Source organism: Athene noctua, chromosome Z (genome assembly GCF_965140245.1).
Source record: "Athene noctua chromosome Z, bAthNoc1.hap1.1, whole genome shotgun sequence".
Lineage (NCBI taxonomy): Eukaryota > Metazoa > Chordata > Aves > Strigiformes > Strigidae > Athene > Athene noctua.
Genome location: NC_134077.1, coordinates 4,714,861 through 4,734,923, shown reverse-complemented (window position 1 = coordinate 4,734,923; position 20,063 = coordinate 4,714,861). Strand labels below are relative to the sequence as shown.

At 42.2% G+C, this 20,063-nt stretch overlaps 1 protein-coding gene across 5 annotated transcripts in view; it reads right to left on the bottom strand.

Moving 5' to 3' along the window:
* The window catches only part of LOXHD1 (lipoxygenase homology PLAT domains 1), a 146,430-nt gene that overhangs the window by 61,751 nt on the left and 64,616 nt on the right, over positions 1–20,063 (bottom strand). For 3 of the 5 annotated variants that reach the window (XM_074932653.1, XM_074932655.1, XM_074932656.1), the window contains exons 15-25: positions 14,948–15,024; positions 13,939–14,135; positions 13,404–13,596; positions 12,437–12,597; positions 9,396–9,693; positions 8,707–8,861; positions 7,282–7,415; positions 6,178–6,326; positions 4,793–4,897; positions 3,953–4,081; positions 3,048–3,212 (exon numbers count right to left, since the gene is read on the bottom strand). In XM_074932653.1, coding sequence (XP_074788754.1) covers positions 3,048–3,212; positions 3,953–4,081; positions 4,793–4,897; positions 6,178–6,326; positions 7,282–7,415; positions 8,707–8,861; positions 9,396–9,693; positions 12,437–12,597; positions 13,404–13,596; positions 13,939–14,135; positions 14,948–15,024 — 1,763 coding nt within the window. Of the gene's footprint in view, positions 1–3,047; positions 3,213–3,952; positions 4,082–4,792; positions 4,898–6,177; positions 6,327–7,281; positions 7,416–8,706; positions 8,862–9,395; positions 9,694–12,436; positions 12,598–13,297; positions 13,597–13,938; positions 14,136–14,947; positions 15,025–20,063 lie in introns of those variants that run through there. The other 2 variants (XM_074932654.1, XM_074932657.1) reach the window with 2 other exon arrangements.

Here is a 20,063-nt window from a genome sequence, read left to right as displayed (position 1 = left end):
ATCATGATGTTACATGATCTGGAATATTCCCCTGGCCAGTTTGGGTCCGGTGCTCTGGCCGTGCTCCCCCCAGCCTCTCGTGCGCCTGCACACGGGCAGGACATGGGGAGCTGGAGAGTCCTTGATCTCTGAGCAACAACTGAACACATCAGTGTGTTACCAGCGTTCTTCTCATCCCAAATCCCGTCCTGAACCCAAAGCACAGCACTGTTCTACCCACTGAGAGGAAAAATTAACTCTACCCCAGCCGAAACCAGGACAAAATCCTTTCTGAAATGTATAGATGAGTAATACCAGGGTGAGGTTTGGACACCACTGATTGCCTCCAGGAACTTCTCTGCTGCAAGCAGACACAATCCCTGTAGTCCACATCACTACCCGTGAGCACAGCCTTCCACAGCCAGTGCTATCTCCAGAACCCCCTCCTGGCCATCCCTCTCCCATATGCCACTGACTTCCCATCCCTCACTACAATCTTCTTAGCTGCTCGGCATCTGCATCAGCCTACACTGCAGTGACTTGGCCCATCTTTGAAATTTACACTACAGCACATCATGCTGTATTTCAGATTCAGCATCTCTGTTACAGTAGAGAGAAGTTTCTGGCACCATATCTGCTACTGTTGGAGTTACTCTGATTATGTGTATCGGAGACTAATCATTCATTAAAAACTCAGGCTCTCTAAATACAGCTCTCAGGAGAACAGAGATGAAGAAGTCTTCTTTTACAAAGAGTCAGCCTGGAGGTACTTAATATTCTTTCTGCCCAGCCCAATGAAATCTGCTCTGCTGTGCTGCAAGTAAACTGGAATAATTTCTCCAGTATGTAAGAGGAGGGGAAAAAAAAAAAATCTTGGAGACCAAAAATCACATGCTATGCATTATGAATTAAAAATTATCTTCTCTGCTGAAGTTCGTGGTGCTTGCTCTTGTTGCTTGAATATTAACATCAGCTTAGAACTGAATCAGCAAAGCGGCACCGTAACAAGGTCACTAGCAGCACAACTTTCAGCTGTCAGACGCCCATTTCATTTACATGGCACTTTTAAAGTTGTATCCCCACAGGGATGATTTTAATTGGACTGCCAATGACATGTTTTTATCGTTTGTTCGGTGTGAAACAATTCTGGCACGAGGCATCATAAAACGAATCAAACTGTTTTAGTTACCTCCGGCAAACTGAAACCCCCAGGTTAATAGTTAGGGAATCAGAACGCAGGAAGTAGCACAGTGGGAAATGGTTGAAATGGTGAAACAGCCAAAGCTGACACTGAGGCTGGTGCAACCTTTTTGCCAGAGACACATGATTATTTTCAAAGGCTGTATGTGGACTCTTGACAAAAAACAGGTTTACGTGAACTATGTACTCGAAGGCATGATATGCCAGAAACTCTTACATCACTGTAATATACAGGGACATTAATAAACTGTATTGTCAACATCTGCATCAAAATATATATCGACCGGGATAACATGGAAAAACCTGATGAGAAGCATGTACAAGATCTCTGGGTTATATTCACTCCTATGAATATATTTATTTACTATGTCTATCTACAATTTTTTTTTTCAAATGCAAAGATTATTATGTCATCCTGTTAACAGATAAAAGTGAGGAAGGGAGCAAAGAGTATCTGTTCTTCTGCTCCAGACAATTTAGGTAAAGAAAGTAAGACCCAAGAAATAAAAAATATCTTGGTCAAAGCATTGGGGAGGCACAAAGAGATGACATTAGCAGGTCTTCAGAGAAGAAACATGATCTTAACTTACAGGCTGCAGGATATGATGATCTGGATGTTGGAGGGCCGGTGTGAAGGAGACCCTCAACATGAACCACAGTGTTGACAGTAAAAAAGAAGGAGCTAAAACAGCTGATAATATTCTGTGTGGTTATTTTCACAACTACTTCTGAAGAAGGAAATTAAGGCAGCAAAGAGAGACTGGACAGCTCTAACTTTTGATGTCTAAAAATAAGGAACTGCAGAGTGTAAGGCTTCTGATACAATCAATGCATTCAATGAGGGATCAAGTGAGGTAGGAGACAGCTTTGGTGTGACCTACCATCTATTCAGAGCCACCCAGGAAGCTCCTGGCAGGGCACAGGGTGGACATCAACTCTCAGGTTCCAAACCTCGTCCCTCATCATTGTGGCATCTAACTTAATGAAGGGAGAAGGAAATTCTGATAGTCCCCTGAAAGTGGGCCAGGAAATATTTGTTGACAACTTGAAATGAAGCAGATCAGGGAGGGACAAGTTGAATACAGTCCCAGGGCTGTGAGTTCCCTGCACAGTCAAGGATGCACATGTGAAAAAGGAAAGAGAGGGCTACAGAATAAGCAAAATGATATTTCCAGTCATTTATTTCAAGGAAGTCATATTATTTGACAGTTGATATTCTGGAGACAAAAAAAGAAGTTGCCTGCACAGAAGAGTTTGAGGTCTCATATCAGACTCGAAAATTATAAACTTAGTACTCAGAAGGAGATTCAAAAAGACACTGGATTTACCCCAAACATTAATTTAGAGGGGAGTGACAGGAAGAGTAAATTGGAGAACACTTAAAGAGGGAGACTGGTGCAACACTATCTGAAACACACCACACTGAAGAAACTCTGGAAGAGGATCTTTTGGGAAGAGAGGGAGGTGCAATATCAAAGGCACTGGGAGAACCAAGGCTTGGAAACAAGACCAAACTGTCTGTTCTGGTAACAGAAATGGCAGTATTAGAATGGAGCAAGATCAAAGGAAAAGACAAGGAAGACAGCTTGGGATAGGCTGAGGACTCGGAGATGACAGGACAAGAGGGAAGAAAAAGACTACCATACACAGCCACAGGGCTTTTAATGATTTGACAAATACAGGAAATGTTAGTCTAGAGCACCCAGAGGAACCTTCTCGTAGTAATCAGAATAGTTGGCATGTGATGTATTTATAAATTTTTCAAAGCCAATTCAAGGGAGAGGCCAAGCCTATATAACTGCATGAGTTAGTGAGATTTTATCTTTTGTAGTGACGAGTGTATCCTGGGGAAATGGCATTCTGCTCACATGGGATATACTCTGTTGTCTGCAGTTCTGCAGGGAAGATAATTCTCTCTATGGCTCCATCATCCTCTGATTTATCCAGCCAACGGCCACAAGGGAACTTGAGGCACTGTCCCAGTGATGGGGCATCAATCTCCACCCATTCCAGAAACCAGCCAGTTGAATTACCTGTGGTTGGAGAGATAACAGTGAATAACCTACCACAAAGCCTTTACAGACAACAGCTGATGAATCATTGCATTCCAGATCCCTGAGAAATAAATATTCCTCTCTTCTGCCAGTGGAAAAATAGAATAGATGCCATAAAGATCATGTCAAGAGTCTGAGCTAATGTGCCTTACATTTCTATATGCTTCAGGTTAAAGATGTGCATGTCAAAGTGCTAATTACTCCATCCCTTGGATTAATTTGCCTTTATAATAAAACAGAGGAGTTATCAACATACAAGTCCCTTGGTGCCCCATAGTGAAGAAATTCATGTGTCCTTCCACTGTTTCCCTTGTTTGCAGTAGAGCCACAGTCATGTCTCAGAAGCAGCCAAGATTTGATGGTCAAAACAAGAAAAACATTGATAAAGAAACGAGACAAGTTTATAGGTCCCAAGTGTGACAAGCAAAAATACAAGGTTTGGTGATGTATGAGAAAACTGTCTAAAGATGTGGCTGCAAAACCAAAGAGCGAAGGAGGTTGAAAAGCTACCCGCAAGTTGCAGCCACTGTGCTCTCATTGCCACAGCCATGGGAATGGTATTAGCAGCAAAGATTTTATAGTTGCAGCAACAGCCAAAGTGAGAGCAAGAATCTGTCACCAAAAGGTAAATTACATTTGGGGTCTTGGAGCCAGGTTATTTTATACAGCAGTGCACCCAACGCACTAGAAATACTACACTACAAAGCAGATTATCTTACCTTTATTGTCATGGCCTATCTTGATTTTTTTCAGGTCTCCAATGTCCACAGACTCCACCGTAAAGTCATCTACCTTCCCACGCTCAAATTTGTTTTTGTTAATCTTTGAGGACTTTAGGCTGACTATGCCTGTTGTGGCAATGCAAAAGGACATTGTTCAGCATGTGAAACAAATCCTCTGGGAATGTCAACAGTGGAACGAGGGAAGGGGCTAAAATGTAAAAAATGGCTTTTCATCTCAAGATCTGAGCTGTGTCCGTCCCTCTGAACCAAACCTGTATCAACACCCCAAAGATACATAATTGTTTTCTTGAGTGATCCTCTGGCAGTGACACAGAGATGATGCTGTTGCTCTGTGTTCACAGCAAAAGAAGCTGGTCCTACCCATCAGTTCCCTGTCACTCTCACAGGCGACCCAGTCACTGCACACACAGCTCGACTGCTTCCAAGAAGATTTGCTCCTCAGCTGATTAAATACTTCTGGGCCACTCAAAGAGTCAGGGGAGAGCTGGATTTCAGGAGCATGCTGATTCATTGCTGAGGAAAGCAAATCATTGACTGCATTCAGTACTCAGTAATGCAGTCACAGTCAACTGTGCTGTTTCTATAATTGAAATTAAAGCCTTTAGATCGGCAGCTGGTGCAAATCAACATCACAAAGTTCGACAGTGATTTACAGCAGCTCCCAGTTATCACGAAGTATGCGGAGACAGTGAGAACATGACAATGTACTGAAAAGGAGTGAGAAATGGGTATAATGGAAACAAAAGGAAACTATGACCTGTCTCTTCAGGTATCCAGCAGTGAGGTGCTATCCTGTTCCATCACATGAAGCCATACCTGTATCATCTTTACTTCCATAGAGAGTGATGAAAACATTGGCATCCGTCCCAGCATTCTTCTTGTCCCCGGTTTTCACTTTCACATTGTACGTTGTTGATTTAGCTGTCAGATAAAATATCTTAATTTAAGAGTGTGAAGTCTGAGCAGGAATTAACTCTACTTTTCATTGTCTATGTGTTAGGTTTGGGTTTTATTTTGACCAGTTACAGCTGTGTTCTAATCTCTAATTCCTATTGTATGCTGTGGTAGCTCCTGGGGTGAGCAGGGCTATCTGGTTGCAGGATCTTTTACTGCTCCAGTCATTCAGTACGTTGTCTAAATAGCTACAGATAAGAAATGTGCTCAAGCCTTTCCATCTGCTTCCTGGGAATCTGTAAGCCTCTTCAAATCTGTCTCTGCCTATAATAAACCACAACACCCCCCCTCCCTCTTTATTCTAATAGCATCAAAAAATATATGTGCACATAATACGTATGTGCAGGCTGACATATGCAGTTCATATTCATGAACACACCCTTCACAATAGCATCATTAGGGAGGTTTCTATTGCACCGTTATCTAACAAGTGCAGTAAACTCGTAAAAATTGTGGAAAAGTCTAACATAGCCTTCACCGTGCTGTGAAAAACCTACTCAAGATTTCCAGATCGGCACCTTTCTCACATAGTTAGACGCGTTATTTCCAAGATGCTGCTCAGCCAGAAAGTCCTTCTGAAACAGGGCTCTCCAATTTGCGGAAATTTGTTGGCTATCCAATTTGTGGAAATTATTCGTGTATTCAAAAGCATCTGAGGGGGAGTTGAACACCCTTCACTTGCAATGAAGCCAAAGGGAAGTGCTGGGCACTCAACAGCTTTCGGCATCAGACCCAGGAGTGTGTCATTGCTCTGTGGTTCCCACACAAAATTATGTACAAGAGAGACAAAGTTATTTCGGAGGACAATGGACACAAGCAGCAAGATGGAAAGTAAGACAAATTTAGGTCCCTTTCCTTTTTTTGGCCATGCTTGTGCTCTGCTTGGTTTCATGTTGAAATGTTTAAACATTCCAGTCCATGATGTGAAATGACTGGGATTTATGCCTTAGATATTAACAACAAATGTGCATTTCAGTTGAGAAATGATGACTGAACATGTCATCCCTCTTCCTAGCTTTCTCATTTTGGGTCCAATATTGCAAAGTCATTAAATCAACTAAAAACGAGGAGTGTCCACCCCTCTCTGGCTGACATGGACTTCACACTTCATTCACACCTGAAAACTTCATGGTGGGTGCAGAATTACTCACAGCCCAGTGAATGCTAACTGCTAATGCCCTCAGCAATGATAGTAACTTCGTTCTTTTTCAACCCCACACTGGAAGAAATACAAGGCTGACATAAACCTTTCTGTTCCAGGCCCAGCGTTGCAAGAGACTGGCCATCATTTTCCGCATCTTTCTTTACAAATGCTTCATCCACTGGGACCAGCTCCCTGACAATCTGACCGTCATCTTCCTCAACTGCTAACCACCGCTGGCATGGAAAATAATACCTACAAGAATGACAGCAGCACCCAGCACTTACACAGGACTTCACAGGCTTTAATAACATAAACAAGCACAGATCAGATGCTACTTATAAAAAGAAGATTACTGAAAGCTGAACAATATGTCTGTTTTCATCCTTGAGCTCCGGTATTTTTTGTGGTGACTAAATTCATAAATAGGTTAGTGAGCACTTACTTGAAAAGTACCGTTTCTGAACCATCAGCCCCATATGATTGGTTCCTTTTAGTTTTCACTCCCAGAAAAAATTAAATAACTCGAGGAAATGTCCAGTCTCAAAGGAATTTTATGTTTATGAAGAGTGGACCCATCTTGAGGTCCTTAGGAGCACTGCCCACCTCAGCACTGTGCAACTTTTGAGCATGTGACGTGAGGCATGTTCCTACTCAAAGCCAAGCCTGTATTTCAGGTTTTTAACAGCTTAGGCTTTGCTCATCCAGCTGTCTGTAAAAATCATGGTAGTTTGCTTCAATCAGGACTTGCTTTAGGCCCAGACCTTTGTGTTAGGTAAAAAAGACAAATGAAACGTCAGGTCAGGAACTTCCAGAGTGGAGACTTGAAAGGAAACATATGAGCACAGGCTCTGCGAGCAGACCTCCTCAGGAGAGAGGGTCCTTCCCAGGAGAAACAGAGAAAAGCTGAGGTTTCCTTCCAAATCCCGCTGGTTCCCAAACTGCAGAGATGTTGGGACAGCAACACACACACACACACACACACACACACACACACACACACACCCCCCGAGGTACCCCAGAATGGCCCCACACTCAGTATAACAGCACAATCATCACAAGGCTCCCAAAGGATGCCTGCTCCCTGTACATTGATGAGGAGCTACAACGATGCCCTTCTGCATCTCCTCTGCCTCCCAGCAGTTCTGCAGGCTTCTGAGAACGCGTCCCCTTTCCTGACCATACGAAATGGGTGCGACAGGCTGCTCACGTGGTGCTCTCCTTGAGGTCAACAATCTCTACCCTCTCCAGGAACCAGCTTGGGCTAGCACCAGTGTTATCGTGGCGGATCCGCAGCTTCTTCAGCTCACCCAGGTCAATGGCTTTGATGGTGAACACATCCACCTGCACAGGGGGCAAGAGGCAAATGACTGTGTTTCTCAGAAAGGGGGAAAGGCAGGCAGTATGTGGCCAAGGGTAACCTTTTTTCCTATTAAAACAAAAGGTGTTTCTAAGTGGCCTTGTATTCTTTGGGTGGATGTACTAAAATAACTACAGACCTGTGATCTATCTCATTAACACTCATGCTTGGCTCCTACAAGGCAGTAACAGCCATGGAGCCGCACAACCCTTCACTCCCTTCCTTACCTCATGCCCATTTCAGCTTCCTCTAGGTTTAACTCACCACTCCTAAATCTCATTCCTTTCAGGCTTAGTATTTTCCCCCAGGCTGAATGTGTAACTGGACACAAACATACAGACTCCACGGAAACTCTCCTGCACACCTCCATGTGCTTTATTTCAAACCATAGAATTTTTTTTTTTTTTGTCACTTACTACAACCAAGAGTTTCGATTATTAGCTGTGTAAGTGTCACAGGATGGTCCTTGTTATGATAATACTTCAAACATCTTAATGTGATTAACTTGTTCGTATACTTTGTGTTTCTACTCCCAAGAGCAGAGATCGTTACATTTACAGCTTGGAGCTCTTCCCAACGAGTGAAGAACCACGTGCAGGTTGCAGTTTCACCAGTGCCAAGCTCATAAATCAGAGATAACAGCATATTTAACAACCCTAGGCTCTTTTTCGTGATTGCAAGTTTTCCACAGCTGCTTATTGTTTCTGTAAATTTTCTTTATTCAAAATTATTCCTTGAACAATTCCTGGTTATAATAGTAGCTTGTTAATTGTTCATAAACATTTTTATGGCAAATATTCAGTCTACAAGAGATGCCGTTTATTTGGATTGGATTATAATGTAATTAGAGCACACCATGTAATATTGCTTTTATTCCCTGACTGGTTGAGTAGAACATTTAGAATCGTGTTTGCAATCTAAATACTGACATACTTGAGCTGCCTCACAAATACTCTCCAATATTAATTTAAAGTTTGTGGTTTTCAAGTATTCCTGGAAGGAAACATTACTACCAGAATGCATACAAGAAGAAAATGGAAAAGGTAGCTTCAACGTAGAATTGGTGTTCAGTTATTGTTCAGATCAATTTCCCTTGGAAAATGTTTTGAGGCATTTTGCTTTAAATAATATGTTTAAGAAATAAAATACATCTGAGCTTTAAGCTGAAAAAACCCAAGCCTTGCAGAGAAGAGACTGTAATGAATGGCCAGCATGATAACTGAGAGAGATCTGCCAGCCTTCTGCTCGCTTGAGCAAGTCGATCTCATGTATTACCTGTCCCTTTTCAAACTTGTTGAGGTTGTTCGATCTTTTCAGCTGGCGCTCACCCGTGTCTCCTCTTCCTACACCATAGATGCTCAGGAAGACATTAGCATCCGTCCCAGAGCCCCACACACTCCCAGTGAGCACACGGACTTCATATGTATTCTCTGCAAGTAAAATTGCAAAGGCAGATCAAGAGGGGCCCAGAAATAGCCGTATTTCATCAGATCCGTGGCTCACCATGAAAGCATGTAGCCCAAATATGCCGGCACAGTCAGCTTTAAGGAGGATTTTGCCTGGAGTTTGTTTGAATCTATCATAAAAGACAAGCAGCTCCGTCTTTCTCCAGCTTTTGTCATTAACCATATAAATAGTTATATCTCACTGAACTCCCAGTCACAGTGGTAACTTGTCAAACTTGTGACCCAAATGCCCCAGACAAGCCTTGGAGAATTCTGTAAAAGTCCTTTAGGATAGTCCCATTTCAGCCTATCTCCTCCATCCTCTGCCTTAATTTAACCACCGTCCTCTTCCCCCCAGAGCTGATCAACCAAACCACAGTGTAAGCTATACTGCATGCTTGGGGCAATGGAATGTCTGGGAGGCCATATAAATGGTCCTGCAAAGCACCACAGTGTGGTTATTGCCCTTTATACAACTGCTGTAACCACACACACACACACATTCCCGCTAATATTTACCCTCCAGGTCAGATTCTCCATCAGGCACCAGCTCCACCACAAGCTCCTTATCACCTTCGTCTTTAGCCAACCAACGGTGAGCCACAAACGTATAGACATCCATTAGTTCTTCCGCCTTGGACTCCTCTTCTTCCTCCTCCTCAGACTTCTTCTTTTTCTTCTTCTTTTTATCAGACTCTTTTGTCTTGGTGGCAAGTCGCTTCAGCGTGACACTTTCCAGGAACCAGCCATCCCCAATGCCTGTCCCATCATGGCCTATCCGAATCTTATAAATCTTGCCAACATCTGCAGCCTCTCTCTGCCACCAAGGGAAAGTCAGCACCCAGGAAGAGGTAAGACATCTTAACTTCATAAAGAGCTTTCTTAAAAATGAGGAGCATCGCCTCTAACATCCAAAACATCTAAGCAAGGATAAGATCAATTTTTTATGCAAGTTTACCTTTACTTTTTCCTTCCTGTTTCATCCTTTCATACTTTTCATCACTAAATATCATGTGAACAGACTGAGCTGAAGACATTCAGAGAAACCATGGTGAGGATAGGAGCTGAATCCATATTTACTGGGCTCCCTACTCCTCTATTGCTCTCCTTGACAGTATTGTCTCCATATTGGCATTAAAGGTGAATAAGCCAAAATACCGTAATAGTTTTTTACAGATTCTCAGTGCCTAAGGTCTTTTTAAAATGATTAATAAGATGCATCTAATGCTTAGCATGAGACATGAACCAAGCAAGAAGCAATAATGATATAGCAAAAAAGCATTAAACTTGGACTCATATAACCTGATCTCTGACACCATGGTCTTGGACTGCTCTTCTCGTCTGGAAAATTAGAAAAGTATTTTCTCACTTCGCTAGTGTGCAGAGAGGATACAATCATTAGTGATTACAATGCATTTGTAGCAGAAGCCTGTATCCGTAAGATTTCCATCTCTTTAGTCAATACAGCAGATGCAAAACCTTGTTGGTTTAAATTATTTGTCCGGATTACTATCTAATGAAGTTGTACAGAAGGTTTTACTCCATGCAGTCCTTCGACGACCAGTGACTTGTTTCTGATGATTGCTTATGCTGTTAGGCGGTGTTTATGTTATAAAACTTGCAAACATTTGCTTCAGGCTGAAATCTGGAAACTTGGCATGCAAGGTTTCTGTCTAGAAGCATTTTTTTTCTATAGTAGATTAAAACAAAATCAATTGCCCACAAGATGCTTATCAGAAAACTAAAATTGATCCAGCTGTCCTGGCATAAAGAATGTGTCTTTCCTTACACAGCTTTACCCTTAGACTGTCTATAATCGTCTTGCATGCCCTGTCTATAACTGATGGCATTTCCTATTAGTGTGTAACTCACAGAATCTTATTCTCGCCCATATCTTTCTGTAAATATTCATATCATGAAAGAGATAGTGGATCTGTCTATTAATGCTTCAGAGCTTCTGCCTTGTATGCTTATTAAAAAAATCACAGAAAATGGGCAGAACTTTAAAGTCTGGCAATAAATATCTGAGAGAGGATATAAGCATGCCTATGTAAACAGAACACTGTACATATGGCTTTATCAGAAATCTGATATTGGCAAATAGCTTTTACTCATATATTCTAGAAACTTATTTCCTTTGAAATCAGAGAAACTTAACCTTAAAATTATAGAAAGTATTAAAAAAGCAAGCATTTATAAGGTGCTAGTCATCTTAAATCCCAAAGAACTCATTAAAAAAGGATAAACATCACTAACTCCATTCTACAAAGCAAGAAACTGAGGCAGAAGGAGGTGAACTGATCTCAGAAATGCACATTACAAAGCTATGGTAAAGCTGTGGGTAAAGGCACCTCCATTTGGTCAGTGTCAATGGGAAGGATATTCCAGTCTTGACAGTTCAGAGGAGTTTCCACCACTAGCTCCAAGTAGGTTCTTGACTGCGGTGTCATGGATCCCACCTCTGTGGGACGGAAAATTCACAAGCAGACCTAGGCACCACAGTGCTGAGCCTTGTGCTGTGAGCACATACAAGAGATGTGCCTTAAATCCTGCTTCCATCTGAACTCTGTGCTTTACTGTCCAGATGCTGGTGTCTCCTTACATCTCCAATAACATCCTGTCCTTGCTCTTAACACCACATCAGGGCAAGAACTAAGAACATTCCTTTCCTCTGGACCCTGGTTTATCTAGACAGAAAACCCAAGCAAGAAAACCAGAAAAGGACAATGGTCCAACACAGCCAGGCCCTGTTCAGGAGAGGATTCCCAACCACACCATGGTGCCCACCCGCCGCTCAGCCTTGTCAGCCCAGGACCTCTTGCTGGATTATCCAGGTCCTGGCTCACACACCTGAGTTAAGTCTTAGGCTTTTCAGCCCTGCGAATGCACTGCTTACTGTTGGGTTGCTCAGAAAGAGGTGTGGACTCCATGGCATACACCTAAACACTGGGCAGACCGATAGCTGGAGGAGTGTGCTGTACACCTTGAGTGCCGTGACCATGCAGTGCTCACTGGGCTAGTGTTACAGGCAGTAAAATCCATGGGGCACTCATACGTCCACAGAAATTACAGCAGCAAGCCTCTGCAGGGTTGGGCTGACAACACGTACCCGTGGTTAATGGCATGTGTGACCACAGGCAAACCCAGGATTCCTCATATTCTGTATGCGGTTTCTTTTTCCCCAGCTAGATAAAGAAAAGGGACAATAACGTGGTCAGGCCCAAAAATATAAGTTTAAGGTCTCTTTTGAGATCTAACATGAGCACCTCCTTTTGAAAGTAAAGGTAAACAAATACTGTTATTGGACCATATTCTTCCATGACACCTTTGCTACCAGGCCCTCAGAAGAAGAAAGTCACTCCACAAAACACAAAACTTCCCAAAAGAAATACAAAACCTCCCGGAAATATGGACAGAGGACAGCAGATACCAACAGACCTGGCAATTTTGTGAAAAAGTCAATTGTTTGTATGATTGGGCTGATTATTCTGTTGATGTCTCAGTTTTGGCTGGTCATTTCTTTCCCCTCATAGAAGCATCAACAACTACATTCATCATACCTTGAAAATATCTGTGGCTCCCCGTTCAAAGTTGTTTGATCTGTTTTCTAAGATGATCAATTCAGTTTTTCCAGTCTCACCATAAATCTGCATGAAGACTTTGGCATTGGTGCCTGCGGCCCGCACATCTCCGGTAACTACAGACACCTCGTAGTTTATCACTAATCCAAAAATAAAGCAATTAAGTCAGCAGAGAAGCTCAGATAACAACATTCCTGAGGGCTCAGGTTCAAAATTAAACTACCTTGTCTTAACAAACGACCACATATCCGACCATTTGCTCTTATCTAAACCAAATGTGAGACAACACAGCTCTTCACTGAGGACTAACCTAATGGTTTTCCTTTTAGAAGTATTAAGCCAGCGTCGGAGGGGTGCAAAACAGAGACTTAAAATGGAATTTCATTTCAGTATTAACTATAGAGTGGTTAAATAATCGCCTTAATATAATAGAAGGGAGGGAGTAAAACAGAGTAGAGATAAAACACAGCATCCTTTCTCAGGATCCCAAGGCAGATTTTAACCATAACCTTAAAAGAAACTGAATCTACTGATAAAATTCAAATAGACAGTAGGGATTTGGTCCTTGCGTATCAAACAGCTTCTCTCTTCCAGGCAATGGGGTAATACAAGCAGGACAGGACCTGTGGTGGAGCAAGACTGGGGCAGCAAGGCAGGTAAATGTGAAAAAAACAGAACCCACTGATATTGTAATGAAGAAGTACAGTGCCTTGTGCCGTGTTATACTGCTCAGGATGTAAATTTTTCATATGGTGTCAGGAAATGGAGACAGAAAACACTGTAATGTTTTTCCAGCTGCTTTAGGAACAAAACAAGAACAGAATAGTTTACTTTCCTCACCAACATAAGCTCATTTGGACAGGGACTTTTTGGTTCTGGTTTCTAACCTGGTCCTTAAAAATGCTAGTAATAAAAATCATGCATATCTCAATGTGGTTTATCTCACATTTCTCAATAGGCAGAACCTCACTTGGGTAGACCTCCACCTCCACCCTGCCATCAGCCTCATCTTTGTCAAGCCATCGGTTGCAGGGGAACATGTACTGCCTTCCCTGGACTGGAACTGTGATCTGGACACTGGCCAGGAACCAGCCAGACCGGAGGCCCACATTGTCATGTCCAATCAGTATTCGGTTGATCTTTAAAAAAGCACACAAAAAAACAAGAGGGCAGAAAAAAACAACCCAAAAAACCAACACAACAGAATTTACTTAATATATAAAAATGTCCTTCCCCTGGCACCCTGTTCTTCAACGATGTTCACGTGAATAATTAACACTTGCATTTAACTATAAATTTAAAACACTTCCCATGACAGCATGTGCACTAGACTGCCAATGTAATGGTCTATACAAAATGTATTTCTTAACATCCCATGTAAAGGTCAGAGATTCTCACATCACATTCAATTCTGTGTGTTATATTGATTCTTAATGCAGACAGTTGCACGAGGTACAGAGCCACCTGCAATTAATTCTTACCTTTCCAATATCCATTGTATCTATAGTAAACTCATCCACTCGACCACGTTCAAAATAATTGCCTAGATCATTATCAGAGACTAAAAGGGTCTCTTTGCTGGAGTCTGCTTTTTCACCGTAGAGTTTGATGAAAACTTTGGAGTCTGAGCTGGCACCGGGGATATCTCCAGTCTTCACGCTGATGTGATAACTGACATCTGAAGTGAGATCAATGTACAGAACACAGACATGTGAGTGGCATTTCCAGTGCTCAGCCTGGCAATTGGCTTCAAACAGATATAGGGGAGGAAGGCTCCAGCTGCAGACACAGAAAGGACCTTGCTCATCCGTTCATGCATCCAGCATCTTGGAGTTATTCACCAAAACAGAAGAAAGGCAGCGATTACACTAAGAAGCAGAAAATATTCTGTATTCCTCCCTCTCACTGTTAGATGATTACCAAGCCATAAAAATTATTTTAGGCAAGTGTGGGGATCTCATGTTTTTTTATTCTTACAGTTTAATTCAATAGCTTTGACTTCTTTTCTAAAACAAAACAAAAAGCATCTAAACCTGAGGTCTGTAAGCACTGTTTTCTAAAGAAAATTGTAGTATTGGAGCCCTGGTTCTCCAGAGAAGGACAATGTAATCTTTCTGGTGATTTTCTTCTGGGAACACATTATTATTCAACAGAATTCACTATACTAAAACACTGGCAATTCAAGGTCCTTCAGAGGAAGCTATACAAGAAAGCAGTTCTTAAATCACAACATTAAAAATCAAAGTTTCTTTCTACATATATAATGTTGTAATTATTCTCTTTTATGCAAATTTATCCCATTCATAAACTAGGATTTAAGGGTCAGAAGTATTTCCCCCCTGTGACCTACTGCAGCTTCTTACGTAAGAATGATAAAAAAGCCCAGTAGATTTACATGAACTGACATGAATCCTTAAGTAGAATAAAGTAAGTAAATAACGTGCGTACACAGCTCAAACCCAGGCCATCTTTTTTCCAAGCTAAACTCACTTTTTAGCATTGGTGACTCCCCAGCAGGCACTAATTCTCGGACAATCTGACCATCATCCTCATTTTTGTCAAGCCATCTGGTTTACAAACAGAAGTAAGTTATCTTCGAATAATTAGGACCTATTAGAATGTTCAGAGTCTAGTCTGGCTCCACACACAGTAAAAATCCACACCACAGTCAAAAGGATATTTTTACAGGGCTCTGTATCTCCGTTAAGTCTGCAGGAGTTTGACCAGACCCTACAGCAGTCACATGTTAAACCTCCATTTTCCCAAGAAGAGAGATCATGAGAGCCCTGCTCGTAGTGGATGATCATCTGCTGTGATGTCCATCTGTCTGGAAAGCACAAACTCCACAGCCACAAGTTATTTCTGTAAATGGGCAGCCTCAGTCTCTTGAAAGAATTGACCTTCACTGACCTGAAATACTTGCAGTTTTTATTACTAGCCACCTTGTTTATGACCTTTATAGCATCTAAATTACTAAACCCAGCTTTTAAAAGTGTTTGCTTACTCTAGATTATCATCACTTTTCCCTTCCTTACAGATAAGTATATAACCCCCTTTTTTCTCCACCAGGCAGGGGATGAATTATGTTGTTCCCATTTTCAGGGCTGGGTATGTGGAGGCAGCTGGCACCAGCAAAAGGAAGGATTTCCTTTGTTTCTCAACATTAATCCAGCTAGACTACTTAAGAAGAGCCAGGCACAAAGTAAACTGTAGCATGATCTCAAGGGAAAATACTCTGATAGGAAACTGGAGGGGAACCTACTGCTAATCTGGTAACCTTCACAGCTTCTCCTTCAGCCTCAGGGACTAAGGAATTACTGCCCCAACCCCATCATACACCATTCAGCAACTGTTGTATGACAACAGCAAGGGCCTTGGCAGCGGTTTCTCACTTTCCACTTTAAATCCAGGCTGCTGCAGCACTCGGGATATCCCTGCAAGCATCTGCCTAGGGTCAGGTTTCCCACGGGGTGCACTGGGGCCATTTCAGTCCCCAAACACTGTGTCATGAGAGCAGGAGCTGTTCCCAGAAAGCCTGTTTTTTTTCCCAGGTACACAGCTATCTGCAGCAGTGTCTTTTGTAGTTAAAAATACTCCTTAAAACCAGTGGAGGTGAATGAAGGACAAGTGAGCAAGCTCTGGCATGTCATGCAGGGTATTTAAATTGCTATGATAACTCCCGGAACTAGAAAAACAAATCCCTAGAAACCGTTTCTTTTTAAAGGCAGCCACACAGATATGTGAATGACACCAGACCAGAGAAGACCTGCTTCTGCACAAACAGCAGGCTTCCTGCAATGCCGCTGTACTACGTGCACATTCTCCTTGGCTGACCTTCACAGCAAAAAGGAAGGGAGCTCACTTGCCATTTAAGTTTCCACCTTTGACTTTGCTGTTGAGCCAGTACACATGGAAACCAGCAAACCGCCCTCATAACAGGGATTTGGGGACATGAAAAAAAGCCCACTAAGAGCTGGATCAAACCTCTGGTAGCTGACTGGTAATAAGCCAGCACAGCTTACAGTCATGACCAGCTGGACTTGCCATGGTGACCAAGAAGTAACCAGATAGTATGGAAGACTGAGGATGATGGGTCTCCATTTCATCTATCTGAAGGAACGTTACCTTTTTAGTCTCCTCCTCTCCCTCCCCACCCCCTGAGGAAAACAATAAGCACAAAGAAAATGTGCAAAAAAGCAGCACCAGGAAAAAAATCCAAACATGAGATAGAGCCAGACAGTTCTGGAACCACTTGTAGGAATATCATCATGCAAAACAGATGCATACAGCCCCACCACACAGGCACGCATCTCCACTCCCAGCTCCCCTCTAAGCTTTGGCGAGTTGTCGGGTATGCAGTCTACCCCGTATTCTTCCCTTTCACTCTGTAAAGCAGGTGGCCATGTGCAGGCGGCTTGAAAAGGGCTAAAAGCTAAGGGGGTCAGCATGAAGGTGATGAACACGTGAACATGTGATGATTGCATGAACAAACACCATGTGAGGGCATCAGATGTGGTGTTGTCCCTCAGGGGAGGCTGAGAGGTGCGGTGGGGATAGAGGAGCAGAAACATCTGTGGAGAAGACCATTAAATTGATGTTAAGAGTTGAGCAAGGGTAGATTGCAAGGAGGGCAGGAGGGGAGCATGCTAAGACATCACATTGTCTTAAGAAAGGAAGCCTTTATTGGTGTTTTGGGGGATTTTATTTTACCTGTTAGAACTGGTCCTTAATACCTCTGTATCATGTAGTTCTTTATGCTGGTTCAGGATTCACGTCCTTGGACAGGTATCCAATGGCTAGGGGATCACATCATCCCAAAATTCAAGATGCTTCTGCGTACATGGACGTTAACTGGGAGGACCCACAAAATCCGAGCCTGAACTCCACCACCCCAGGACCACTGAATTCAGCATCACCTTCAGGAAGGCAGAAGCTCACAAGGTAGACACACTTCTGCCCTCCTGCTGTTTCTGTTGCCGGTGTACATGCTGTTGTTTTCTGTCACCTTTGCCATTGCTGATGTTTTAGGGAAACGTAGGATGAACCTAGGTGAACTGCTTCTGCACCAAGGTGGCAGGATGAAAATACATCCCACAAGAAACAGATCTCTGTGTGCAGCATGACAAATGTTAACTGCTTCAGCGGTGAGGACAGATGAGAAAAATGAATCAAAAAAGGAGGACACACGCCTAGATAAAGAAATTCCCTGTACCAATGTTGGTAGCTACTGATGGCAGGAGAAGGAGCATGTCTTGGACTGAAGGAAGAAAAAGGAGGTTTATCAGCAGAAGTGTCTTAAGCACCCCTATTTTGTTTCAGCTAAGAGAATAGCCAGAAGTGGCACAAGCATTATTTTCTGAAGAAAAGAAGAAATATTTGGATGAGCAGTGCCACTGTGTCCCTTCCTTTCAGCACATATGTTGCACTATCCTGATTTTACTTCAGTGTAATTCTAATAGCATATTACTGAGCAGCAGGTTGCAGCCAGAGGTTTACAGTCTTACACTGAACACAAATGGATTGACACCTTATAAACACATCAGGCTGCAGAAAATAGAATCCTTCAGCATAGTGCCAACGTATTCCTAGTACAAAAGACTTGTCAAAATATTTTCTCTTATCAGAGCTTCCATGTGATTTCAGTGCATGTAATTCACATGTCACTGTGGGTTTTGTAAGGGTGTAGTCATGTCCTGTATCACATACTTGGTTCTAAAATGGTATTTTACATCCAATAACCCAAAGTGGACAAAAATATGACACGAGAGCTACTTCAGAGAGAATTTCTAGAGAATCAGAGAATCAGGAAAGCACTGGAAAAAAACATGGCATGACATCATATATAGCATTTGAAATCCAGCAGATGATAGCCTGCATGCAATTAGAATGATTAGCGCATCCGTTAATTTCAAAGATACGAATGTATTTGTGTGTGTCTTTAAATACAATCTGTATATATAAATATGTGTAAAATAGACATTTCAGACTACTTTTAAGCAACAAAAAGAGGCTTCTCTGGATCTGTTGTATGATGAACACTTTTGGCATTTGATTGAATAAATGTTCTTTCACAGGAGTCTTCTAGTGCTTCATCCCATTCATGGTCTGTCTGTTGTTCTTCAGAGAATTAATGATGTTCCCTTATGCTTGTGCTGGAGAAAAATTAGGATTGTGGAGTCCATATGCTTAGAAAAAAATGTAATGAAGTATCATTGAAGATTTCCATGGAGCTGTAATGATTTATAGCATATAAAATTCTATCCTATCATGAACTCACGACTTTGCCTGATTGAGAATTCATTTCTGTCTGGGATATAAATATTATAAAAAATAGGCTATTTTAGAGGATGTCAGCTAGTCCATTCCTGGACTACTACAGAGCCTTGAGGAGCAAATGACATCTGAAGAACTCAGTTCTGAGCTTCAAAAAGGTTTGGCTCCAGTTCTGGGGCAAAAGTTGAACTTCATTTTGAACTTTCTAGTGGTATTCACAATCACATCACCTAAACCACATCAGATGGTCTAAGGTATAAAATGTTCAGATGTGCCACTGAATGATTCATTGTTCAGTCCCTAAAAGCATGGATATGATAATGTCATGTGGTCATAAGGGAGGAATAATACTGCAATGCATCCAAGTGATGTACTAGCAATTCTGCAAATAACGCTTGGAGAAGTTACCTGCAATCACTTCTTGCAAGCACAGATCAAGTGACCGCTTTAAAAATCACTGACTCTAAGAAGAGCTACAAGCCATTCCCTTTACACCCAGCTGTTTTAAGAGTTGAAAGCACAGGCCTGGGAGTCATTATTTCTCAATGCTCTTCCTGAATCTGACACAAACTCACAATTAATCCACTTAGCTTCTCTTTATCTCTGCTGGCTCCCTTGTACAACAGACAGTTCTCATAGAGCTCTTGTGACTATTAGGTAATAGATGTTCCTACAGAGTCGTAAAAAAGCTTTCAAATTACAAGACAAAACATAGCCATGTATATCAATAAGTAAATAACAAGAACGGAGACTTCAACAAGCTATATGTAATCAAGATCTATAAGGATATCCTACAGACCTTAGTTATAGTGGAAGCTGATTAGCCAGCTCTTTGTTATAGTATCTGCTCTCCACATGCTGGCACAGCCTTACAGAGGTAAGAAGCCTGTGAAGCTTTCTGCACGGGTGAGATGTGTTTCTGCTGGAAGGCATTTTGTCCTCTAGCTGTCTCACAGTAGCAGCTAAGTAGCAGAACGTCAATGGAGCATCTTTCAGTAAGGACACAGCAGCAGAATTTTCTCCAGACCACATGATTGTGCTGTGTAGAAGAGCGGAAGTTAATCAAGTCTTGGAGATATAGACAATGAGAACATCAGCATGTCTACTGGCTGGCCATAGACTGGCCAAGCAGAAACAGAAGCTTCCCTGGTGTCCCCCAGATGGAGTCTCTAACTAACCTTGCTTGCACTGCTTCACTAAATGAAGGCCACTCTTCTTGGCCAAGTCTTCTTCAACATCTTGGCTCTGACGAAGCCGCTGAAGCAGGCCTCTCTGAGCATCTGCCAAAGCAGTTGGGGCATAAGCTGTCCTTGGCCTACAGGACTGGAGGGGA